This window comes from Phascolarctos cinereus, unplaced genomic scaffold, assembly GCF_003287225.1.
Source record: "Phascolarctos cinereus isolate Bilbo 61053 unplaced genomic scaffold, phaCin_HiC Scaffold_2;HRSCAF=192, whole genome shotgun sequence".
NCBI classification, from domain to species: Eukaryota; Metazoa; Chordata; class Mammalia; order Diprotodontia; family Phascolarctidae; genus Phascolarctos; species Phascolarctos cinereus.
In genome coordinates, this window is record NW_027555625.1 from 265824195 (window position 1) to 265851627 (window position 27433).

The window sequence follows — 27433 nt, forward strand, 5'->3', positions numbered from 1 at the left end:
GAGGACAAGAGCCCTATTAATACAGTATCAAGACAAGAGGTAATATTGCGGACTGTCAAGCTGATGCCAGCAGTACCTCCATGGATTAGGAGCATTGTCCAGTGTCCTCTCACCTTTCTAAAAGGGGAATTCAAGGGAAGGGATTTTACTGCTCTGTGCAGGACAGTAGTGTTGGAGAGAATGAAGCTGTGTGGGGGTATATAGAATGGGCAGTTCAGCCTTGAGTTCTAGTCCTGGGCTTGGTGAGTGAGTATTCCCCTTCATAAAAGGATTTGTTCTGTAAAACTTGGACTCAGCCAAAAGGCCACACTTGAGGACCTAGAGGCCATATGTGGCCTTGAGGCCGCAGGTTCCCCACTCCTGGTCTAAACTTTCCTTCCTAAGAGTTTCTCATTCACTCACCAGGGGCCCAAAGGGATGGAATTTGTTTCCTGAGATCTCTTGAGAGTGAGAGGGAAGAAAGGAACATGATCTGGGGAGAAGCGAAAGGTCAGCTAGCAGCACTTACGCAATTTCATTCAGGTAGAGAAAGAGCTCCAGGGATGTATGGTGGGATGTGCCATCTTTGACATTGGTCACCTGCACGGGAACACCTGGGGGCGTAAAAGGTACAGATGGTAAAGAGCTGGAGTGGCCGAGAAGGAAGCGGAGAGAACAGGCAAAGGGGGCTGGCCATCCGACCTCGCCACAATGTCCCTCTCCTGGTCATCAGCAACGCCTTAAATGGATGTGACAGATATGGACTCCAAATAACTTCTTAAAAAGCCATGTGCAGGTTGTGGCCGCTGGGGGAAAAGAGGGGCTGGAAAGCCCCTGGAATGAAAGAGAAAATGTAATAAAAACTCTCCACCCCCCCCATTCTTTTTTTCCCTTTTGCATTTAGGGGCTGTGAAATTGCAACCAGGCCCTGAACTAATTGAATTTCACGCTCCACCATTGTCTTACCACCAGAGCACCTTCTGTCCCACCAGTTAGTGGGGGGCTGGACCGCTACGGAGGTATGGCCGAGCACACACACACACACACACACACACACACACACACACACACACACACACAGAGCCCCCTGCAATGTCTGTTGGACCAATGATCTGATCCCCTCCCCCTGCCCACACCCCACACAGGGTCCCAGTTATCAGCCTGATGGGCATGGAATGGCTCCCCCACTGGCCAATGGCAGGGCAGAACTGGCTGGAATAGCAGGGTCTCCCATGAATTAATTATAATGGCCTCTAAAAAGTGCGGGGAGCTAGGAGGGAGGGAGGGAGGGAAGACAGGCAGTGGGGGTGGTAGCAGCAGAGGGTTGGGGGTGTGTGGAGAGGGGCAGTGGAGGGGGGTGTGGGTGGGTGGGTTAGGGGTTGACTTTGAATAGAAAAGGGGCATTTTCTCGAGCAGTGTGAAGTGAGCAATAAATGTATTAGGAGACTAACAAGAGGGCTGTAGCTGTGACAAAGAAAAGCCGTTCAAAGTTGGAGCCTAATCTCCCTTCCATCTGCCCGTCTCATTACCATGTAGCGAGCTATCAGTTGCCAATCAGGCCTCAATAGCCTTCTTTGGAGTCTTTATTACTGAGGCGCCTGCTAGCGTGGCGACACTGAAGGGTCTGTCAGCATCGCCATTCTTAACCCCCATTTCCAGGGGTTTTATAACTCGGTTGTAAATTGCTATTAAATGTAAGTCTGGCCAATAATGAACCTTAAGCCCTCCTCACCGCACCCCCGCCTCCCTCCATCCCCTTTCTCTGCCTCTCCTTTTCTATTATCATCCTTAGCCAGGGCATTGGATGGGGTCCACCCGGTGGAGAAGAGACATTGTTGGGGCTGCTGTTGGAGAAAGCAGCTTATCCTTTAAAATAGTTAATAATTAGATTAAAACTTCAAATAAATTAACTAGGGGATGAATGGGGAATAGCAGAGGGAGGGGCTTTTTCCCCCCTTTATTTTTTTTCCAGACGCTCCCAAAGCCATTAAAATGGATTGAGTCTCCTCTCTCCTCTCTGTCTCTGTCTCTCTGTCTTTCTCTCCTCTATCTCGAGTCCATGCTCTAAGACACACTGGCCAAATTGCCATACTTGTAGCTGAACCTGGGCTCAGGACTTTTTTCTCTCGCTCTTTTAGGTCGCCTAACTTCTTAGTAAGAATGCTGTGATCTCGGGTCTCTCCAGCATGTTAAGCATGTAAATGCTTGCCTGGATCATAAAGATCCATTTTAAGCTAAGGATTTAGTCAACGGAGCTAGCCCCCTATACTGAGCATCTCAATATAAGAGAGAAAACAGTAGAGACAAAGAGAGATGAAGCTTGGAGTAGAGAAAGGGGTGCTAGATTTGGAGTCAGAAAGCATGGGTCCAAATCTCAGTCCTCCAGCTTTGTGGGACATTGAACAAGTCATTTCCTTCTCTGGGCCTCATTTTCCTCATCTGTAAAGTGAGGGTGCTGGAATAGGTGACTTCTAATATCTCTTTCAGCTCTAAATCTAGAAGTTTATGACCTAGGTGAGAATCAGGCCCCAAAGCAACTGATTATGAGATCTAGAATGTCCAGCCTGAGGTCAAGGAACAGGGTCAAGCCCATTTTTAGAAGCCTGAAGGGGAAAATTCAAGGCCCATCTCTTCCTGCTGACTTTCCACTTGTCCTGGGACCAGAGCACAGAGCCACTATCAAATTTAGGACTGGAGAAAAAAAGAATCCTGGCTCCACAGTGATCAAGGTTTAGGTGATTAGTGAGGTTAACAACGGCCAAGTCCCCTTGGCCCCAGAATTACCTATGATTAAAGGGTTGAAAGCAGGTGAAGGGAGTGAGGGTGGACTTAGATGCCCAAATCTCTACTCCCTCTGAAGGCACACTTCAGGCCAAAGTCTGAACCAACAATCCCTGGCTCTGGAAGAAGATGTAAAGGAGAAGCTAACATGGGAAAGGGACTATTACCCCAAAGAAGGATCACTTCCCACTTTTCCTCAGAGGATTATAAGATCATAGGAAGAGACCTGGAAAGTCCACTAGAGTTTATTTAGTCTAATTCCTTCATTTCACAGATGAGCAAACTGAGTCCTAGAGAGAGGGATGTGTGACTTGTCCAAGATTACACAGGTAGTTAAGTAGTAGAGCCAGAATTTCAAGCCACATCTTCTGACTCAGAATAATCATTAATAGCTAATATTTATAAAGTGTTTGAGGGTTTGCAAATCACTTTACATATTATTGGCACTATTTTCGCTGTGCCATGCCTATCCCTTCTCACCCTTACTGGAAAAGGACTGATGGTCTTGAGAGTCCAGTGAACTGAAGGCCAGAGCAAGAACTGCCTTTATCAACTCTCTCCTGGATTACTGAATCACTATTCTTCCCAGTTTTAGATTTTTTTCCTGCTCCAATACAAAACACAGTCCTAAGACACACAGGCAGAAGGGACTTACAGGACCTTAAGGGCTGCTAGTCCAACCCTTTAATTTTTACAGATGAGGAAACTGAGGTTAAGTGATTTGTCCATGGTCACATAGCTAGTGTCAGAAACAGGATTTAATTCCAGGTCTTTGAGTCTTTGATCAAATCTCTCCCATACTCAAAAACTTTCAAGGATTTTCTACTGTCCAAAAGAGAAGGAATAGGCTGGGGCTAAGCATTCAAAGTCATTTATAACTTGAACCTAGCCTACCCTCTGACCTTCTCCCTTAGTGAAGGAAGACCTACATTCTAGCCAAAGTGGACTATTTATGTGCCCTCAGATCTGCCACTAAAATTTCCACCCCTGAGCCTTTGCTCAAGAAACTTCCTTGGATGCCTTTCTCTCTCCTCTCTATTAATTTAAGTCCCACTTACCAATTCAACAGGAAGTTCAAGTACCACTTTCCCTAAGTCAGTAATGCCTCTCTCCTCCAAACTCCTGTAGAGCTACCCTCCGTATTATTCTTTGGGCCTTTATCACACACTACCTTGTTCCTACTTATCTTTTTTACATTTTTGTTCTCTCTCTCCTCAAGTGCAAGGACTGTGTTTCTTATGGCCCTGCACCCCCAACACAAAACAACACCAGTTGTTTTGGGGATAATGCCTGCCTCTGGTGGCTCTCAAGCCATTTGTGTTGCTGGGATTCAGCCGGCACGTCAGGAAGGAAGAAGCGTTTGTTGATTGACTAAAGAGGGAACCGGTCCTTTAAAATTATGCCGTACTAATTAGTGAAGACTGGTTAGAAGCACAGCAGGGAAGAGTTCAGTTTGGTTTGGGCTCGCAGGAAGCAGCTGAGGAAATTGCTTCTCTCCTTTATAACATATATGACTTCAAATGTCAAGTAAAACAGACATGGGGAAAAACAATTTTCCGTGAAAGACCTCTCCTGAACTATGACTTTCAGAAAGCCAGGGGAGAGAAGAAGCAATGTTTTCCTCAGGAATGGCAAAGGAGTTGATTGGAATGTATCAAGCCTGAAGGGTTTGTAGAGTCAAAGTTGGAGACATACCTCTCTTGAACTGAATCTCTAAGACATCTGGGCTGTTGGGAGCCTTTGCAGGGTCCTGGGTCTTTGTGTAGAGGCCAGGAGGGGCTTGGCTCTAAGGACAGAAGAGAAACACAGAGGATGGACAAAGGTCTCAGAGCTACCTGACACTTCCCAGGCTCAGAACATACCCTGCTCCCCTTCCCTCCCTTCCCTCTTTTGGCCCTAAAGTTAGCCTCTGGGATAAGGAGACCCTCAAGTCAGACCACAGGCAGGAAGTAGACAGTTCAATTCTTACCCCAAGCCCACTCTGGCTGGCACTGACCAACAGGCCCTGTGGGCCCACACTATCACTGCACAGTGCGTCACCACTTTCTAGGGGCCTGGGAACAATGGACTAAAGAAATCAGACAATTTTTCCCCTCAACTTGATCTCATCTTCTTCTTTGACGCCCCCACAGCTGGAGATGGAATAGCTGTGGAAGAGCTAGTCAGGCAGGAAAAAAGTGTGACTTGGAAGGAGTGAGGCATGTACATACTTTCCAGAAGAGAGGGACAGGCATATGTGTGCACACATGCAAACACATATACTCTCCCCCCCCTTCTCTCTGTCTCTGTCTCCTCTTCTTTCTCTCTCCCTCATTCCTCTCCCCCTCTCCACTTCAGCCTAGAATCAGGGTTTATTCTGCACTGACCGAAAAGCTAATGACTAAGCGTGACCCCAGCAGGTGCTCCAACAAGCTGTACTCTTCCGCAGTGTCCCTGAGGTTAATACTCACGGGGGAAAAGGGAGGAACAAAAGAAAAACCCATTTGAAAACACATCAACCTTTATGTATATTTTTTCCGGACTTGTAGAAAAGGGGCCTCTCATCTCCCTTAAGCACCGGCTGCAGCGGCAGTGACGGCCTGTTACAAGCACACTCTTGCAATTAGCTCACGCCTCAGGATGCCCCAGCTCCAAGTGACTGCCAGACGTGGAGGCCAGGGGCAAAATCTTTAAGACTGAGGCCACTTGGCATGTTGGGGCAGTAGAAGGAGTGTGCAGCACCGAGGGAATGGGAAGACTGATTTTTCAACATTTTCCATCCTCGCTCTTTCAGTATGCTCCCTGACAAAGGCTCTTTGCCTGTTTCTCGTGGGTTCAGATCTTGTACGTTAGCTTTGGATTGTTTTGTAATTTAGGGCAGGATCCTAGATTTAAAGCTGGAAGGGACCTTAGTTTAACCATTTATTTTTTAAGATGAAGGGATGGAGGCTCAGAGGAGGATGGGTCTCCAAACCTAGAGTCAGTGACAAATCCGGATTGTCCTCTTTATGGTATAATGGAAGGGAAAAGCCTCAGACCCAGAGTCAGGATACCTGGGCTTCCATCTCAGTCCAACTGTCTTTGCTAATCTGCTGTATGTATGTCCCTGGCCAAGCCAGTTCCCTTCTCTTGGCTGCAGTCTCCTCGTAGGTAAAAGGAGACATCGGACAGATCACAGAATCACAGATTAGAGCTGGGAGAGATCATCTAGCCTAATCCCCTCATTTTGCATGGGAGGAATTAGAGACCCACAAAGGTTACACGACTGCCTAAAGTCATACAAATGGCAGAGCCAAGATCTGAAGCCAGTTTCTTTCGCTCCAAATCCAACATTCTTCCTGGAATCTCCGAAGTTTCTTCTAGTTCTAACATCCTATGAATCTCTATTAAGCAATAGTCTCCCCCCACCATAATACCACTATTAACAATAACTCCTTCAAGGAACATTCCCATCCTTAATTTTTTTTTTTTGGTCTTTGAAATAGATCTGATGTTGTCAAGGCATAGATTATTTTCTCCCGATTATAGATGAGGAAATTCAGGCACAAAAATTAATGAAATGCCTAAAATCACTCAGTTTAGTGGAAAAGCTAGACTTGAACCTGGGTCTCCTGACTTGCAGGCCAGTGCTGTGTCCATTCTACCACACCATTGTCCATGGCCTGCCCTTTCCATAAGCATCACAAGATCGAGGTAATTTGGAGGCCACCAACAAATGATGCCTGGACAGAGTGTTTTCTGTTAACTGCTAATGTTTTAGTCCTTGGATTCTCCATAAGAACCTTACCCCACTGTTCTCCAGGGCACTGAACTCTACAGAGCTGAGCAAGGAAACAGGGTGAGGCCAATGACCGCTGGTGGAGACTCCTGCACTCCATAGACTCCCTTTCTCTTTCCCTGAGTTCTAATGCTAGAGCAGGGGATAGGGGAAGAGTGATGGATGCAGTCAGAGGACACATCCTGGCTCTTACTGTTTATTGCCTATGTGATCTTCAGCAAGTCTCTTCACCTCTGAGCCTCAGTTTCCTCATATGTAAAATGAGGGGATTGGGCTAGCTGACCTGCTTCCCAACTCTGAATCTATCTTCATACAACCTTGTGTCTCTCTCCATTCCCGTCTTACTGAGGGCATATCCCAAGGTATCTACAAAGGACAGAAGCCAAGAAAATGGATTTGGCTTTTGCAACATTCTTTCTTTCCCCATCTCTCATTAGTTTCCCATGCAGCCGACAGCCTCATAGCCCTCACTCACATAGCAGGGGAGAGTTTGATGGTGATAATAATGAGGGCCAGAGAGAGGCCATGAGAGAGAAAGGGAAGCTACACAATAAGAATTGTAGTATTGGGGCAGCTAGGTGGTGCAGTGGATGGAGCGCCGGCCCTGGAGTCAGGAGGACCTGAGTTCAAATCTGGCCTCAGACACTTGACACTTACTAGCTGTGTGACCCTGGGCAAGTCACTTAACCCCATTGCCTAGAATTGTAGTATTTAGGGTAGTTGGGGACCTTAGAGATCATGCTGCCCAATCCATTTGATGCCCAGAGAGGCTAAATTAGTTGTCCAAAGCCATGTAGGTAGTAAAGAACAAAGCCAGGATTCCATACCCAAAGTTCCTCCCATCACAACCAGGCCTGGGCATAGTCTAAAAAGTGTAGCCCCTGTGTGTCCACTGGAAACATTAAGCCTTTCCCACATAACCCATACAATCTGGCACCACAAAATAATTCCTCTTGGGTCAAGGAGAGGGGCACTGGCTAGCTCCGTCACAAAGCCACGTTGAGGAGCATTCCATATCATGCTCCCTCTGCATTTGCATCCTAGGTGACTACCCACCTTGCCTGTTCGTAAGCCCAGCAACGGCAAGGACCAACCAGCAAGCTAGTTTCTCATAGGCCACCTGCAAAAACTCTCAGTAGGAGTGAGGGAGCAGTGGAGGGTCTCGATGACCTTTTCATGGAGGGTGGGGTGCTGCCTAGGCCATTCTCTGTGCTCACATTCATTCTTCTCAGCAAACAAGAACATAGCGCAGCAGCCCACCTTCCACCAGTTTCCCCTCCCCACCCCCAAGACAGGTAGCTCCTTGGAGCTACAGCAACACAATTTTAGCCTGATCTGCCACAGCTTCCGGTCCATCCTTCTCCCTCCCTTTAACCAGCGCATCCCCAAACACTCGATGCCGTGCACACACAAACTGTGTGACCCGTAGATTTCAGTTTTGTGTGCCCTGGCCTCCCTGATCATACTTACTAACTCAGCAGAGAAAAATGTTCAAGATAATGAAAAACTTTGCATGCAAAAAGAGAGAGGAGGGGGGCTCAGGGCTGCAGAGAAGAGGGAGGATACCAAGGATTACAAACTCTTTACTAAACATTGAAAGTCAGCATCAGGCAGCTTCCAATTTCCTAACCTGAGTCTGAAAGCCCCTATTAAATAAAATAACTAAATAGGAATAAAATGCCATTTGCCTTGAGTTCTGCCACAGTCGTGTGTGTGTGTGTGTGTGTGTGTGTGTGTGTGTGTGTGTGTGTGTGTGTGTGAGTGAGTGAGTATGTTTTGGTCTCTTTTACTCTCCTTTCTAAAAGTCCAGTTCAAATGACAAATAGTTTGTTGCAGGGTATCAATGCCATCTATTTATCCATCCCAGTAGGGGGGCAAGTCCTGCAATGTCATCTTTTTTGGGAGGGGGGTGAAGGGAAGAAAGTGTGGAAAAAAAGAGAGAGGAGAGAGAGAGAAAGAAAGCACGAAACAGGCCGAGAGAAGAAGAAATTGGAAGCAAATGGCCCATGAAGTAAACCATGATGTAGGGCTATGATCGATGCTGCAAATGGTTTATTCATCCATCAGACATTGTTGTGCCCGGGGACTGAATGAACTCTTTCAGTGTGTGCCATATGAAGTTAAGGCAAGTAAATTTCTATCTTTCTCCGCATTAGATGCCTCATTGCTCTTCAATCAGCCCTCACAGAGGCAGAAAATGGCTCAACCATCTGCCTTCAAATCCTCCCTTTGGCAGATCTCAGGGCTTTTGGGGGGTGGGGGGAATAGAGAGCAGTTACCCCTCAGCTCCCTTTCCATAAGCCCCGCTTTGGTGGCCAGCTTAGCAAGGGATGCTGGGGTCCCCCAAAGGGAAGAGGCCCTGGGCCGTGCGGCCCCCACCAATGCCTTTCTCCAGGCTGCCACAAAGGCAGAATGCTGTCAGAAGCCGGGAAAGGCTCTGTGTGTGAGGGCCTATGGAGGGCCCACTTTCCTCCAACACAGCCAGGGAACCAGGGCTTGCTAGCGTTATGGTCTCAGAGACTACAGCCCCCTTGCCAGAATACTGGGTCACCTCTCAGCCTGGCCCCTAGTGCTTCCATATTCACCCCCTTGTTCCCCTGTACTAGGTGGGGGTACTGCTATCCAGGCATAAGCAAAAGAACTCACACATTTCCTTGGGGGGAGGGGTCCTAAGCAAAGTCACAGATGTGCCTTGTCCTGATCCACACCTAATCCCCTCCTGTTGCCCTCTCCAGGCAGTATCTTCCTGATACTTCTAAGCAAGAAACGCCCATAGGGATGGGATAGGAGATACTGTTTTCACCAGGATTCCCCAGATTGGATTTACTGTCTACTCCCAAGGGGAAACGGGAGTTATCGTGAAGAGGCCTTTATCCAGCCCTCCAAGAGAGAATTACAGAATGTTAGAACTGAAAGAGAGGAGCCAATTCCCCTATTTTATATATAGGGAAACTGAGGCTGGGAGAGACTGTGGTGAGATTTGGGAGTTTGAGGACCTGGATTCAAACCCTAGTTGTTACTATCTATGTGACCTTAGGTAAGTCACTTTAACTACCCTAGGTCTCAGTTTCCTCATTCATTAAAAGGAAGAGATTGGATTAGATCAACTCTGAAGTCCCTTCTCTCTCTCTAAATCCCTCTCTTTTCCTGTAGCCTGCACCAAAGGTAAGGGAGGCATGAGAAGAGAAAGGGCTCACAGTCAAGGGTTCAGAATTTATCTGCAAATGTACCCCCCCCCATTTTTCTCAGGGACAAATTCCCCCTCAGTTACCTAGGCCTATCTGGGTCTGTCTCCACAGATTATTACCAAATTATAACAATTCTATGATGCAGTTTCCCTTTCTTCCCCCTCTTCTCTCCTCTTCCTGTGTTTCCCTTCTCCACTCACCCTTTGGCAGGCCTACACCCCTCTGGCCTCCCTGCCTTCCCCTTGACTGACTAAATAATTAGCGGTGGCCTGCCTAAGTGTCGTGGGGCCAACAGAGCATGAACTGGAAATACTCAGGCCAGCAGGCAGCAGTACCATGCGGCCTGATTAGGCTCCAGGGAGGGTGGGCTCACCACTAATGAGCTACGTACCTCGATTCCAGAGTGGGAGGTAGGGATGGGAATGGGGGAAGGGAAGGAGGTCAGGGCATCAACCAGGGGCTGCTCAGGGGAGCTGCCCACAAAGCAGCCACATGAAAAGAGCTATGGGAACACACAGAAGGTTCACAAGGGAATGTCTATATGGAGGCTGAGGGATACATCCCATTTCCACAGATCAGACCACAAAGGCTTTATCTTAGCATCCACCCATTGTGTAGAATCTCTGTACTGAGGCCAGTTGGTGGAATGTACTCCATGGGCGGGAAAGCCTGGTCCTGAAAACGTTTCCCTCCTTGAAGCGTCCCAGTTTTACTTCCCAGCCCTCCTGCCCTCATCCAAGTGCTCCTGGGAGTAGCTGGTGATACAATGGATTAGAAGCCTGGGCCTGGAGTCAGGAAGCCCTCAGTTAAACTCTGGCCTCAGGCGCTCACCAGCAGTGCAACCCTAGGCAAGTCACTTAACCTCTATTTTCCACAGTTTTCTTAACTATAAAATAGGGACAATAATAGCACCTACCTCCTAGGGTTGTGGTGGGCATCAAATGAGATAACATTTGTAAAAGTACTTAGCTCAGTGCTTGGCACATCATAGGTGGCACGTCAATGCTTATTTTCTTCCTTTCTCTTCCCCTCCTGCCATGACTTGCAGGTCTGCCCCATTCTTGGGAAGGGAAGTGGTGCAGATACCATCAAGCAGGCCAGATGCTACTTGGGAAAGAACTGTTCACTACCCTAAAGGTCAAGTGAATTCAGTCTAGTTGATGTTTATACCACCAGGCTTGGATCAAGCCCCCCATAGCCCTTTGGGAAGCACTACCACAAACCAGCTAGGTGGCGAAGTAGATAGAGCACCAGGCCTGGAGTCAGGAAGACTCATCTTTCTGAGTTCAAATCTGGCCTCAGACACTTACTAGCTGTGTGATCCTGGGCAAGTCACTTAACCCTGCTTGCCTCACTTTCATCATCTGTAAAATGAGCTGAAGAAGGAAATTGAGTATCTCTGCCGAGAAAATCCCAAATGGGGTCATGAAGAGTCAGACACAACGGAAACAACTGAAGAATAAAAAACCACAAACCACCTTCAAAGTCCAGAAACCTGGTCAGAGCAAACTCCCAGAGTGCTGGGCCTATGCCCCACTGGCCTTTTTAGACTTTCAGTCCTGGTGGCCTTCCTGGCAGCTGTCCCCAGATGCTTCTTTCAACAAGCCTCTCCCAAAAAGCCTGAGGTGTCATGCAGAGCAGTGGAATACAGACACCCTTGGCCAGAAGGTGCCAGAGGAGGGCCTGAGGACAAAGGAAGCTTCTATTCCCATGATAAATCTATCTCCTTCCCACCCTAAGTCCTACACACACCGCCCCCAACATTGGGGCAGGGAGAATGGGGGTGGGGTGGGGAGAGGGCAGACAAAAAGAGAAACACCCCGGGGAGAGAAATCCTCAGCTTCAAACAGGGCTGAGCGAGCAGAGAGATCCCAGGCTGAGAGCTCGGAAGAGAGGGCAGCGGGCCATCAGCTTGGTGTTGGAAGAAGACTCAGATAAATGAGCCCAAGGCGCTACCCCCCAACACCTCCCCCGCTGGCCCCTCATACAATCACTCCAGACCTGCCCTGAAAGCTGGTGGGCCCAGGACTCCCCCGCTCCCCACAAGTGTCTCATCTGTCTAATTGCCTCTTTATTGTCTCACGATGACATTTTTTCCTTCTGTGTTGCCCTGAAATAATTCCTTCCCCTATTCATCCCGGCAGCAATTAGAAAAAAAGAGAGAGAGAGAAGGAGACCTTCAAACCCATCCCAGAGAGGGGGAGGTGGGGAGGGGTGAGGAACACAGGCAGGGCCTGGCCCCAGCCCCACACCCAGCCCCCTGTGAAATTTCAAATTAGGCTACAAATACATCACAGCATCGGCTGGAGAGCGGCCCCCAAAGACGGACAGCGCAAAGGAAATGATAAATTACCTTGGGGTTCTCCAGAATTCCGGCCTCGTAGCTGCAGGAGAAGGAGGAGACAAAACCAGAGAGAAGAAAGTCACAAGGGAGGGAACATTTTCCCCCAAGAAATCAGAAGAAAGAGGCCCAATCTGCCCCTCTGCCCTTGGGCAGAGCTCTCATTTTGATGACAGTTGCCAGCCTAGCTTGGGACATCGTTTGGGTCTGCCATAGCCTGGGCTTGAATTGGCCCTAGGACTAGGAAATGAGCTAGCAGGTATCTCTAGGCAGGCAGGATGCAGAATGTGGGTTTTCTATGAAAGCTGGGAGACAGTTATACTCAGTGCATATCCTGCTCTGGGGATGCCTTTGACCTGTCCCCTCTCAATGGAGGATGTCCATTGACTATGGAACCTCAAGACTAGATTTCCAAATCATCCTTCTCCACGAGGGTCTTTCCTCCTACCTGATGTGCATAAGGTTCTCATCCATGCTCCATGGGTTCTTGGGGGTGACTGGAACTGGGATCCCATGTTGCTGTGGAAGGAAACACAAGACCCAAACATGACTGCTTGATGAAACCAGTGTGGCAATATCACAATATCACCAGTTGTCATATATCCAAGTCAACAGGCACCCCTGGCCCAACTGTATAAGACTCTAAGTCAGAAGACTGACCTACACCTGCCCTACGTAAGGACAACTAGCACCGAAGATCAGGGCTACACTTCTCCTGGCTCTCCCTCTTGAGATGCCACTAGAAGAGTGTTCTCACCAAGATGATACATTGGAGATGCTGCAGAGCGGTTTCCCACATTGGGTGGGAGACTCCATGGCTAGTGGAAAGAGGGGATCTGCAGTCAGGAGGCCTTCATCAGAAGATGTTGGCTAACTACCTGGCTGACCCAACACAAGTCTTTTCCCCAGTCTTAGACCTCAGTTTTCCAAAATGTAAAATTTGAACTTGGACTTGATAATATCTGAGGTCCTTCCCAGCTCTAAGCTTTTGGGATTCCACATTCTCCACGTGGACTGAAAGGCCATTAAGAGAACAGAAATACAAGGGATACAGATAAAGAATAAGAGATGTTATTGAGATAGTTCCTTAAGGCTTATAAAGTGCTTTATACTACCCTGGGAGGTAAGCACTGTAAGTGTCAGAGGCAGGATTTGAACTTGAGTCCTCTAGATTCTAGGCTCAGCACCCACTGTGCCACCTAGCTGCTGAAAGGGACTGACTGGGAAAGGAAGATACCATGAAAGGTTTGGAAAGAGGAGGTTTCAAAGATCTTCCTCCCTGAACTACTCAAGCAGAGAGTCTGAAGCCCAAAACAGGATCAGTGGGAAAATATCAATCATCTCTCCAGTTGGCTTTGCTACTCTTAGACATTTTCTTCCCATCCCCTAATATTTCTGGAATCAGTGATGGCATCTGCTCTTCACCAACATTTCAGTACAATGGGAGTTTCGGGGGGGCATTGTTTTCCCTTTACCTTTTTATCCCCAGTGCCTAGGATATGGGCACTGGTCTAGACATCTGATTTCACTGGTATAGAGGACTCATAGTGTGGACACTCCTTTCACCTTGCACAAAAAGGGTGCTTAATAAATGCTTGTTGAATTAGACTCCTGAATTTAACCAATCATCTCTACTGCCTCCCTAGTCATGCATAGCCCACTCTGGTCCTTTTTCTGTGTCCTTTTTCACCCTGAATCAACAAATATAGACCTGAGCAGTGAAAAAGGCACTTGATTATGAGTCAGGAAACCTGCAAGGTGGATTTGCTGTCAATGTAATGCAATCCAACAAGGCTAGAAATTGAGCAAGGTACATGCCAAAACAGCATAGAGTCTGAACAGGAAGGAACCTCAGAGGTCTCCCTGTTCAAACTCTACCTGAGCAGTAGCAACCCCTTTAACAGCACCCCTGACAAGGCATCATCATTTAACCTCTGCTTGGAGCCTTCCTGTAATTTCTGTCCATTCATTACTCCTGGGACCACTCACTGCCCTCGGGGACCGAGCAGAACAAGACTAATTCTTCTTTGGGATAGATCTTCCACTACATGAAGACATCCACCTCTCCTCCCAGAAGTGTTACCTTTGGGTCTCAGTCTCATCCTCTATAGAATGACATTAGACTAGATGATTTCTGGGGCTCCTTCCAAGCTTTCTATGACTCTCATTCTAAGGTCATGGTTGAACTTAGTTATTTAATCACACTACAAGTTGTGACATTATGACATGACAGGATGGATTCAGGGGCCCTGAGTAATTGGGAAAAATAGATACATCTTGAGTACTGGGCAAGTATCAAAGCAGCGAAGGAAAACGTGACCCATGCCTTCCCAAACTCCCCTTGGCTGCCTCAATGGCTTCGGACATGGCTAGGAAAAAACTCTGCTTTGATTATGAAGCCATTTGGAAGAGGTCAGGCTGTGATGATGATGATGATGATGATGATGATGATGATGATGATGATTAATCATTATAACTAATACACTAGAGGATCATACACTTAGAGATGGAAAATGCCTCAGGGATCTTCTAGTCCAATCTTCTCATTTTACAGATGAAGAAGCTGAGGCCCAGGGAACTTAAAGTGACTTACCCAAAACCACACAGTAAGCGTCATAGGAGGGATTTGAACCCGGGTTTCCCAACTCCAGGTCAGTATTCTTCCCACTGTATCACATCAGTTTACAAAAATATTCTTCAAAACAACTCTGTACATTAGGTCACATGATATAATTATCTCCATTTTACAGATAGGGAAACTGGGGTTCAAAGAAGGGAAGTGACTTAAAGAGTTAGAAGGGATCTTAAAGGCATCTAGCCCAATCCCTTCATTTTATAGATGAGGAAACTGAGTCCTACAGAGGTTAGGTGACTTGTCCAAGGTCACATAGGGAGCAGAGCCGCAACCTGAACCAAGGTTCCCCGACTCCAATGTTCTTTTCCTTATATCATCCTGTCTGATTCAGATGCCAGTCTCTGAAGAACTGGATCGTCCTTGGTTTGCTTTAAACCAGGTCTCCAGAAAGAATTACTTTTAATTTTTTTCAAATTAAATGTACAATGAGTAGAACAGGTACCACCACCAAGTCTGAGAGTTATTTTTGCCTGAGAACCTAGTGAATATAGGACGAAATTTGGGGGATGGACAGGAGATGAGCCAGAGCCACATGGGATGGCTGGGGCAGTGCCTTTCCTTCACAGAACATTGGAGAAGGCACTGTGGAATGCTAAGGACCTTAGATTTCATTTACTTTCCCTCATGAGGAAACTGATGCTCAGAGAGGGAAAATGATTTGCCCAAAGCCACACAAAGATTTAGTGGACAAGGACTGGAATGTAGGCTTCTTGACTCTGAATCAGTCTTCTTCCCACTGGGCAAAGCTACTGCACAAGATAGCCCTAAGTCCATTGTCAATTAGAATGCTCCTGAAGCAACAGCTTTATCCCCTTCACCCCTTCACCTCCAAGGCGTCCTACAAACCTGCTGACCTCCCCTTTTGGCCCAACCTCAATTTCTGAAATGATGGCTCAACTTCCTTCATGCTCCCACTCAAAGGTTTCCATAAAAGTCACATCCACATTTCACTGATCCTCAAACATGCCCACACAAGTATAGACACATCCTCTCTCCTTTTCCCTCCCTCTCCTTCTCCATCTCTCCTTGATCTTTTCCCTTCTCTTTTTTTCTTCTCCATCTCTTTCCTCTCCTGTCTTTCTGCTCTGGTTCTTTCTTCTCTCTCTCTCTCTCTCTCTCTCTCTCTCTCTCTCTCTCTCTCTCTCTCTCTCTCTCTCTCTCTTCTCTCTTTCTCTCTACCTCCCACTCCCTCTCTGTCTCTTTCTGTCTCTCAGCCCCTGGGTCAGGAAGCTTCTGCTCGGACTTGACAGAGAGGACCCTGTTCACACTCTGGCAGCCACACCACGCTTGCTTGCTCGCTCCATTAGCTTTCAAGAGCTGGTTAGCCAATTAATGCTCCCCTTTGTTTATCCTGAATGGGCTGTAATCATGAGCACAGGGTGAGCCCCGAGGTAATGCTCTCTGCTCTCGGCTTGCTCCACTCCCCTCCTCTCCCCTCCCCCACTAAGAGCAGCCTCATTGACTCCTTCCCAAACTTTTCTCTTCACACACACACACACACACACACACACCCATCCCAAATCACCCAGATGGCACAGAGTCCTTTGCAAGGATTGGATGTGAACCTATTTATATGCAAAATATATGCTAAAACATAATAAGAATGATGATCAATGGCACTTTAAAGTTTACAAAGTGCTTTACATATAATATCTCATTGGAGTTTCACAACAACCCTTTGAAGTAGGAGATACAAATGCTATAGTAGCCCATCTGACAGATGAAGAAAATGAGGATCAGAAGAGTTATGTGTTTTGCCTATGATCACAAAAGCTATCAAGCCTTAGAGCTGGGATCTGATCCCAAGTCTTCCAGATTCAAATTCCAGCACTCTGGAGTTGCATGTGCACTAGTCAGTCAGTCGATAAGCATTTAAGCTCCTACTATGTTCCAGGCACTACACTAAGCCACTTAATCTTTAGCTGGTCACATGTATATAACATTCTACAAACGTGTTTTAAGCACCTTGTTTCTGCAGAACATATCTGAGTGGTCCTCACGATATCAAGACTCATACTAGATATGACACGAGAGATGAGGCTGATTGAAAGATAAACAAGAAGTTACACATCCAAATAAGCCTCCTTCTCATTCAAGCTGTTCCCTGGGGAGGCCAAACATTTATTCATGCTGGGACCGCACATGGAAACGCTTTGGGGAATTAGATGTGCTAACCAGAATCACAGAATGTCGGAGTTAGAAGGGCCCTCGCTCTCCATCAAGTCCAAGACTATGACCCAGCCTCGATCACTCAACACTTCCCCACACTTGGCTCCAAATTGCTTTGGGTTGTTTCCCAAAATCAAGTTCACCCTTAAAAGGGCAGAGATTTCCCATCACTGAGAACATTCAGAAGAACAGGCTGCAGGCCATGGAGACAACACCCTGAGAGACTGTTCGGAGATATGGCAGCCTCCTTGGAACAGAGTGTGACATAAGTGTGTTGGAGGACCTGGTTTTGAATACTAGCTCTAATATGTACTAGCTATGTGACCCTGGGCAAGCTCCTTAGGTCATATTTCTTCATCTGTAAAATAAGGGGATTAGTCTAGAGAGTTTTTGAGTTTTCTTAGAAGTTCTAAATCTATGATCCTATGGGAATTCTTTTGAAGAGGGGAAAGTGATACTCCTTTGTACATCTAATGATATAGTCACAGTTTAGACACTAGGTGCAGTAATACCATGCCCAGAATCCATCACTTCAGGATTCTGATGTGGGTACCAACTCTATACACAAAGACCTCAACACCTTCATGCCTTAGGAAATCATCTTAATGAATTGCTAAGGCTAAAAAAATTCATCATTTTGTGGCCAAAATGTGGTGATGAGCCTTTCTAAACCTAGCTGGGATTTTTTTGTGATCAACGTAAAACAAACCATCCCTATACTCAGAACCTTTGCAACTTGGAAGTAGCTGCTGGAGAAACAGCCTTTAAGAGCCCAGGGTCACCCCCACACTCTTATTAAATGAGGACTATAGTGGAGGTTACTAAAGATACATCATTACAATACAACCTATGAAATGTCTACACATAGGGAAACTGAGTTTCTGAGAAGGCAAATAGCTTACCCAAGAGCCAGGACTCAAAACTCAGGTCTTCCAAGTCCCATTCAAGAGGGCACCATGCTGGGTGTATATATAACCATGACAAGTTTTCATCATTCACTCTCCTCTTCCCAAACCTAAGAAAATTTGTACTTATGGAACTAGAGGAAATTTTTAAAGTTTTTAAATGAACTAAACTCTTCCTTGTTTTTACATTTTGAAAAGATTAGAGAATTCACTTTAAAAAAGAACATACAGCAGAATAGAAATAAAGTTGGCTTTTAAATATTTCTTATGTACATATTCCTTCCCCTCATATATATTATTATCTGACTAAACCAGCCTTCTTACTATGTCTCCCGCATGATGCTCCATCTCTCATCTCTGGACTTTTGAACTGACTTTAACTCCTGCCTGGAATGCACTCATTCTTCCCTTCCACCTCTTAGACTCCTTAGTCTTCTTCAAGGTTCAGTTTCAAGTGCCTCCTTTTACACAAAGGCTTTCCTGATCCCCACAGCTTTTAGTACTATCCTCCCCAAACTACCTTCTATCTATTTTGTATGAAACTACATATGTTCTCCCGACATAGACTGTAGTTCTTTGAAGGCAAGGATTATTTCATTTTCATCTTTGTATTCCCAGTGTTCAGTATAACCCCCGACACACAGTAGGTACTCAATAAATGCTAGTCGATTGACCGATGTAAGCTATACAGGCAAACAAGAGTATATACTACTTGGCAGTACACCTGCCCCTTGAGAAGTACAGGCCAAAGAGTATTTTCTACTACTGTCCCTAGCTGGCAGATTGCTATTTAGCCTGGGGTAGCGAACATTTTTAAGGTTGTTTCAAAATAAAGAAGATCCCTTTCTTCTGAAGAAGTGAAGAACATCCCTTTCTTCTTTGCAGAGGTGGTATGGGTATAAAACACTGCACATGATGTCAGACCTAGCTGATGTTTTGGTTAGTACTGCCAATGTGTTGGTTTTCTCTTTTTTATTCTTTGTTATAAAGGATAGCTCTCTGAGAAGGGGAGAGGGGAGTAGTTCACATTTTAGGAAATCCAGGAGGTGAATTTCAAAACAAAAGAGAGCAATAAATTTTTAAGTGCTGCAGAAATTGAGATGTTGTTTCTTAAAAGCTAATTTCTCCAACTCTTTCCCTCCTACTTTTTCCCAGACCAAAGGTCTCCGGTACTGGGCACAAAAGGAGGTTAGCGCAAAATGTCTGCACCAACATTGAAACACGAAATGTTTGTTTCAATGTAATAAGGAGGAAGGAAGCAGGGACTTGTTTTGGCAGGTTCCAGGGGAGTGGATAGGATAAAATGAAAATACTAAACACTAAGACCAAAATTGTTCTCCCCTGTAACCCACAGTTCTATAATTCCCCTCACCCCCCTGCCCAAATCAAACCTGGGCAATAAGGCAAGAGAATTAGAATTGTAGTTGTTTTCTGACTACCTTAAATTTTTTTGAGTCATTTTGTTTTGTTTTTTAGTTTTAGAGACAGTAGCAAAAATATATACTTACACATATATAAATATATAAGTGTTTTTCCCCCTGGGAAGTAGATGATGGATTTTTGGATAGAGGAAGCAAATGTTCTGTTTTGTTTTGTTTTACAAGTCTCAAATATCACCTTTGGACTTTGGTTATTTATGAGCCCTGAAAGATGAGAATTTTAAAAGCCCCATTGATTTTCTTCCTTGCTGATGTCTATTGCATGCTGAGCACTGGGTCTGGACAATGAGTCTATGCTGGTCAATTTCACTGGTGGCTTCTTGGACGCTAGTTTCCAACCCTCCAGGAAGCGCTGAATCACTCCCTATGATTTCCCTTTGGGCTCAGTTATGACTCTCCGCTTCTCTATTTGGTGAGAGAGATTGTAGTTCTCCTGATGAATGCCTCCATTTCCTCATTTTAAAATGGCATTTAGGAAAAATACTAAGGTAAACACCTTGCTGCAGAGAGTTCTCTTTCCTCTCCAAACCTGAGGAGGGAAGACAACTCTTCTTAGATTGGTCTCCATTGAGAGAATCAGAAATGTTTGGGGCTTAAAAGGAAAAAACTTGGACAGACCCAAGCCCTCCTTTTACATGAGACCTGGGGGTGTCCAGTCTGTTTTTCTTAAAGAAAGGCACAGGTTTCCTTTTCTATATCCCTGAGAAGCCAGGGGGAAATACACACACACACACACACACACAACCACACACACACACACACATACACACACATACACAAAACCTGGGCTCTCTTGATAACTCTGCTATTTGACAGTTTGTTTGGCAACATATGGGATTGCTCTTGTAAACTCCCCTCTTAATGATAAAACAACAGATGGTGGAGACGATCCTTCGCACACGGCTCTCCAGGTCTTAATGGGATGCTGCCGGCAGGGCGGTAGCAGCAACTCCACGCAGAGCATCCCCTCCGACTCAGCACCTTGGCTGCAGGAATATTTCACAGCCTGGGTTTCTGACTGCTATTTAAAAACTGAAGCAATTTTCTGGTCTATGCACCATGTAGCTTTTTTTCCTCTCTGATTGATTGAAGCTGTTTGTCAAGCGCTGCCATCAAGTTGCTAAAAAGAAAGGTACCCTGGAGAGCGGCTAAGGATCCTGATGCAAAACTTTTAATATGTTTTATTGCAACTTGTACTTCAAAAGGGAAGGACGACAAAGGCACAGTGTTTTTTGCCTTTGTCTGACATTGCCCCTTTGAGCCACTACCTGTTCCCTTGGAAAAAGCGGCTGACAATTAAATTCTAGGTAATTACGGCCCTTTGCAGAAAGCATTCTCACCCCCCAAGTTCCCTCCCACCCCCAACAACACTGCTGAGACGGCACACACGGTGCTGAGCCGTCATTCCCCCAGGAACAAGAGAAAGATTAGGAAGAGCACCCTTTTGGCTTTCTGCAACAAGGCCTGCTGAGAAGTGGGAAATAGACAAAGGGCCAGAGCCCGTTCAGAGTACATCTGTGGAGCTGGCCCAGTGGGAGAGCTGCCACATGACAGGGGGTGGGGGTGGGGGGTGAGTCTGATCCCCCAACTCATGGGAATCAAGAGGCTGTGGACTCTGAGGCCCTCGCAGGGGAATGATGGCTCTTAGCAGGATCCAAAGCAACATTCCCCCCTCCCCATTCTTACTCTGATTCAGATGGGGAAGCCACCTGGAGGTGGCTATTTAGGAAAGGCTGTAATTTAAGGGAGTACAAGGGACAAGGAGCAGAAGGAAGGTCAAGGCCAAGAGCCAAAGCACCATACCTTGGCATACTCCATCAGGTCGTTGCGTCCTTTGAACCTATTGTAGAATTCAGGCATCCTCCAGGGAGCTATGACCTGGAAGAAAGATGGGAATCAGACTCCAGTGATGGGAGAAAACAGGAGCTAGATCAGGAGATCTACCAGTGTCTGCCAGTACTGCCCTGGTACCCTAGATGGCGGGACAAGAGATCTAATCAAGGGCTTAGACCAGCAGTTGTAGGCTCTGGGTGCCACAGGGTTAGGAAGAGTGGGAATGGGAACACCACCCCAGAGAAGCTATCACTCCTGGCAGCCATGTTTGTGCATGGGTTTGTTTTACTGGGGCATTGGAGTTACTGGGCAGCTCGACCAGCGCTGTCATTACTCCAGGACAAAGCCTCCTAGGTTCAAAGGAGGGCTCAGTTAGGCCCTCTTCACTCATAAACCTCCTGAAAGGCAAATGCTGTCAATATCAAGAAAGCTGGTTTGTGAAAGTTGACTTCCACACACTCCGCCAACCCTGATAGAATCTCTTTCTATGAGATACTCCAGAGATGGAGACCTTACTATCTCATGGGGTGTGAAACCCGGGTCCACTTTTGAATAGCTCTGAGTGTTTGGAAGTCGGTCCTTACAATTAACCACAAGCTGCCTCTCTGCGACTTTCTTCTGCCCTTCATTCCTAATACTGCCCTCTGGGGCCAAGCAGAATAGGTCTAATCCCTTTTGCACAGAATACCCTTTCCAGTACCAGAAAGAAGCCCATCAAGTTTCCCCTCAACCTTCTCTTCTGGCTGAACACTTCCAGTTCCTTCAACTGAACCCCACATCATGATCTTGTGCCTCCTCCCCAAGTCCTCTGGACCCCCTCAAGTTAGTAAACATTCTTAGAATGTGGTGCTCTGGGTGTGGTCTGATCAGGGCAGAGGCTGCCAGAACTGTCTCCTCCTTCATTCTGGATTGACTTCCCATAAAGTAGCCTTGAATCTCATCTACTTCTCTGGCTTCCATGGCACACCACAGACTCATTTTGAATTTGCGTCTACCAACCCTTCCCCACCTTGAATCTTTTTTCCATGAGATGCTACATGTCCCCCAGCCTTGATTTTTGAAGTTAATTTTGGAACCCGTATTGATATATACATTACATAGAATATGTATGTGCATTGTATATGTTATACATAAACATGCAGGTGTATAAATATGCAATATATCACTATTAGATTTCATCTTATACGAGTTAGCCCATCATTCTAGGGAACTGAGATCCTTATAGAGCTTGACTGTCATCCAAAGTGTTAACTATCCCTCCTAGCCTAGTGTCATCTGTCAACATCCGTCAATGTAAGTATTCCATCTATGCTTTCTTCCAAGTCACTGACAACAAGATTAAACATTAACAAGGACAAAAAGGCATCAGAGTGGGATTGTGATAGAAAGAATCCCTCCATTCACTATTATATACCTACCCCCCCTTTGCTAATAATAATAGGTAATAATAGCTAGCATTTAGATAGTGCTTTAAGGTTTGCAAAGCACTCTATCAGTATTACCTCACTGATCCTCACAACAGCCCTGGGAAGTGGCGCTCTTATTATCTATACATTGCAGATAAGGAAATTGAAGCCAGGGATTGGGTGAGTGTAGCAGTTTATGGGGGAGTTGAGGGTCAGGTGAGTTTATCATGGACCTGAGATCTTTGAAAGAAAAGTTGGGGAGACTGAGAAGTAGCCCAGTTCATTTTTTATCCCTGGAGCAAACAGAGAAATACAATCCCCTCACCTCTCTACTCAGTCACCTCTGACCTCCAGAAAGACTAGAATCATTGATGCCATGAGATATTGGTATTTCCTCACTTATCTCTTCCTTGGTTGGCAGTCAGTATTAGCAGTGGAAGTTGGTGTCAGTGCGGAGGTTTGGGTGTACCTCCACAGGAAAGGGATTGGAGGAGAAAGTCTATACAACCCTCCCATCATCTCCACCACTGTCATTAGGACAGATGACATAAGCCAAGGAGTTTGAAAAGAGAACAGAGGACTGGCATCTCAACCATCCTTAACTCCAGTGGGAGTCCAGACTCACTTGCCTGGAAGAGATGGTGATGTGAAGATGGGCTCCTGCCTGTTGCAGGGGTAAATTTTGTGACGCAGGCCGAGTGCCATAAAATCTATGCCTGTTTCAATTTATTTTATTTTTCAGTTCTAGAAATTCCCAGTCAGGAAATACCTTCCCCATCAAGGCTGAGCAGCAAATGTTTTGCAACTTAGAGTATTTGAGGATTTAGGGTGAACATCGAGAAGTTAAGTGACTTGCCCAAGGTCATATGGACAGAAGTGGGACATGAACCTAGGTCTTCCTGACTCTGAGGCTGGCAGCTCCCTAGCCACTAAAGCACACTGTATCTCTATGCCTACAATGATAATAACAAGGGCAAACATTTATACAGAAACCTAAAGTTTACAAGGCATCCTACACACACTAAGATATCTGCTGCTAGTGAGGTCTCCCAGGGTCCACATGCCCTGCCTTTCAGGACCCTTGATACCACCAACACCCCAAAGGGTCTTGGGCACCAGATGACTCACCTTAATCTGAGGGGCCAAGGAGTAGCAGGTGAGCTCAAACCGGATCTGGTCATTCCCCTGAAACACAAAGAAAAGCAACAATCAGTAGTGAGTCAAAAGGACCTCTAAGCAAGACCTGATGGGGTGGGTGAGAAGAAGGGGATAGTGTACCAATCTAATTCAACCCTACTTTCCCTTCTAGGGCTTAAGTCTTCATGTCTTAGGGATCCCGGCTCAGATCCAAGACCTAGCATCCACCTGGAGTTCTTCTAGTCCTAGTTAGTACAAGAGTACTACCCCCGTGGGCCTGGGATGCTGCCTTGAGTTATGACTATTTCCTGCTCATCCCTTCAGGCCCAGAGATGCTCATGGCCAACAGAAAGTACAAAAGAGATCAGGAATCAATAAGTCCTGGTCCTTTGTTAGTTCTGCTTACTGATGCAGTATATGTGAATCTTTAAAAATCGTAGAGGATCAGAGCTGGGAGGTGCCTCAGCAGGCAGAATACTAGAGCTGGACATGGAGAACTAGCTCTTAACATGTAGAGCACAGAATGGCAGAGCTGGAAGGGACCTCAGATCACGTCATTTACCTTCTCTGGCTCTTAAGTTTATCTACAACATGGCGGGGTGGGGGTGTCAGATGGTCTTTGGGGGCTCTTTCTGCTCTAATATTCTGATATCATGAATCTATGTTCCTTGTACTTCAGACAATTTCAACAGACACATGGTGGTAGGAAGGCAGCATGCTATGATGGCAAGAATATTCGACAGAATCAGAAGACCTGTGTTTGATTCCTGACTCTGCCTTCAACTCACTGGGTGACTTTGTGCAAGTCCTTTAACTTCTCTCAGTCTCAGTTTCCTCATCTGTAAAATGAGAAGGTTGGACTAGATGATCCCTAAGGTTCCCATCTCCAGTCCCATGACCCTATGAATGTCAGGACTGGAAGGGTCCTTATCCAACATCCTCACTTTATAGATGATGAATCTGGGGCCAGGGATGGGAGTGACTTGTCCAATGTCACATAAAGAATTAATGACAAGAGTGGACAATAGAACCCAGGTCTCCTGAATATGGTGCAGGAACTCTTTCTGCCTCACCACACCATCCTTTGGTGCTGAGCTTCAAGGAGCACCCTTGATGCCCAAAACTGTATCCCCTACAACATCTTTTGGGGTTCTACACCAGGGAGACCCTGAAGGGAAGGAGGCGTTTCTTCTCTTCTCTTCTTGTGCCACTCCTCCAGGCACCAAAGAGAAGATGGCTGCCTGGTTGCTGACCATCCCCTTCCTTCTTTTAATATCGCCTCCCTCTGCAAACAGTTACCTCCCTGTAGGGAGACATATATGCTGCGGAAATAACAGAGAGGCCTTCCACCTACTGTGAAAACTGCATGGAGCGCAGCAAGGCTTCAGCAGGAATAACATGTTATTTTCTGGGTATTGTGTCAGGCGGCTCGGTAATAGAGGTTTGAGCCTCACTATCGCACTGTGCTGCAAGGCCACGTTGGTACAGGCTAGGTCAGATCCAGTCCCCAAATTGTCCTGGCTGGGAGACCCTACGTGGGTTGAAAATTGAACCCTTGGCTGAGAGGGGATGAGGGGAAGAGAAGCATGTGTCCCCTCTGCTCATTTAGGGGCCTGGACTGAGAAGGTCTACACCTGCCAAGCTGGTGAGGGGAGGAAGGAGGCCCTCAGCTCTTCTCTGCCTCTCCCACTGTGTGGAATTTCAGGCCCCTTTGATCCGGGCCATCGCACCACCATCCGGGCCATCCGCGCCATCTCTTCCCCAGAGACCAACCCTCTGCCCCTTCCAGGCCGGCTGGTCTCTTCACTGTACCCGACCCCTCCATGTTCATTCATTCATTTGTTCCCTTCTTCTTGAGGGCTCCTGAGACCTGACCTATGCTTCCTGTTTCTTGTTCAGCCCAGGGCTAGATGAAGAGGGGGCTAAAAGGGAAGACACAGGAAATGACCTCAAAGAACTCATCAATCCATCATCATCCAATCACCAAGCGTTTAGTAAGTGCTCACTGTGTGCTAGGCTCTGTGCTAGGCCCCGGGATGCAGAGGTGCAAAGATGCAAACACAGCAGGGCTTGTCCTTGGGCAGTTTGCATCTATTTGGGGAAATGCCATATACATAAATCCAAATGAACATTGGGGGAGGAGGGCATAAGCAGAAGAGGACCGATGTAGAAGGTGTCCTCTGACATCTCTGCTCCCTCTACCTGAGATGTCTTCCTTTCCATCTTTTCAAGAGCCAGCTCAGCCTCCATGAAGACTTTTCCAATGGAGAAAGCGCTGCAATCTTTAGACCAGAATGAGATATCTTCCCTCTGAATTAGAGCACTTGTAATCTGACCACACACACTAGTGTCTGCTCACTGATGGTTTCGTATGTGTAGAGAGAGGTCGTTTGGTGTAGTTTAGAAAACAACAACAACAACACTGGACTTGGAAACAAGAAATCCAAGTTCAGATCCTGATTCTTCCCTATATTAGGTATATGATCATGTACATTACTTTATCTCTCCTCATCTGTAAAATGGGACTAATGACACAATATCTACTGAATATGAGGAAGGAGCAGTTAGGTGAGCAGCAGATAGAGCATTGGGCCTGGAGTCAGGAAGACTCATCTTCCTAAGTACAAATCTGGTCCCAGATGCTAGCTCTGTGACCCTGGGCAAGTCACTTAACCCTATTTGTCTCAGTTTCCTCATCTGTAAAACTCCAGTATCTCTGCCAAGAAAATCCCAAATGAGGTCACAAAGAGTTGGATATGACTAAAAATGGCTGAACAACAACGACATATGAAGAGAGCACTTTGTAGACTTTAAAGCACTCTGTAAGTGTGAGTAAGAAACAGTGAGGTGGAGTGGATACAGGGTTGGCCTTGGCCTCAGAAAGACCTGGATTCAAGCCTTGCATCTGATACATTCTGGGTACATGACCAAAAGCAAATTGTTTAACCTCTCAGGGCCTCCAGACATCTCCCTAAGACTGTAAGTTACACATCTGTTGATAAGCACCAGCGGAAAAAGTTACCAAACAAGGAGTTCCCTGTGGAAATAGAAACATAGGTCCAGAACAATAAAATATATCATCATTACGTTATCTCTTTGGTATAGGGCTACATCTTTCACTCTCCTAGGCTTCCCCAAAGCATGTAAGGACACGCAGCTCACTATAGACTTGTTGATTTGATTTGGTAAAAGATATCTAAGCTCATCTAGTTCAACTGCCTCATTTTTACAGATTGGGAAACTGAGACCCAGAGAGAAGTGCCCAAGGTTACAATTCAATCCAAGGGTGGGTCAAACTTCTTATGGTACTTGACATTTGAATGACCAACAAACTTCAACAGACTGGCCTACAATCTAGGCTATAAAAACCCAGATGAAAATCAGAAGATCCAGAAAAGGCTGGGAAAATCTTCAGGGTGCAAAATCTTTTGGGAGTGCATTTTCCAAAAAACTAGGGAAACAAAAGAAAAAATTCCCCCCATGAGTCTTTCCACTATTTTTCTGAGCCCTCTCACCTATAAAAACACTAAACATAATCCCTTTTGCCAAGGTGAGCTTTTGGAACACAAACTCATAATGCACATTCCAACTTTAGCTCAGTAAAAGACACTAAGAAATCATCTTGGGGAAATTTCCATTTTCCCCAAAATTTCCATCGTCCCGCTAGGAAATAATTTTTCCCATGGAACTAAAAGTCCTAGAAGGTCTCCATCTCAACATTAGACAGATCCAGAGGCTGGCTTGATTCCACTAAGGTTCTGTTCAAGGCTGATAGCAGGATGTTGTGCTGCCTCCATGAGGCCATTGATCTATTTCTAAGCCAGTGTACTCTTAGAGAAATCAAACATGTTTTTCCAGTATGA

General features: G+C 46.2%; 1 protein-coding gene across 1 annotated transcript in view; it reads right to left on the bottom strand.

Annotated features, from left to right (window-relative positions):
* ASS1 (argininosuccinate synthase 1) overlaps positions 1-27433 on the bottom strand; it is an 82963-nt gene that overhangs the window by 31284 nt on the left and 24246 nt on the right. Inside the window, exons 5-10 of the mRNA XM_020973549.2 lie at positions 23562-23618; positions 20998-21072; positions 12495-12565; positions 12059-12089; positions 4456-4546; positions 509-593 (exon numbers count right to left, since the gene is read on the bottom strand). Of these exons, the coding sequence (XP_020829208.1) occupies positions 509-593; positions 4456-4546; positions 12059-12089; positions 12495-12565; positions 20998-21072; positions 23562-23618 (410 nt within the window). The remainder of the gene's footprint in view (positions 1-508; positions 594-4455; positions 4547-12058; positions 12090-12494; positions 12566-20997; positions 21073-23561; positions 23619-27433) is intronic.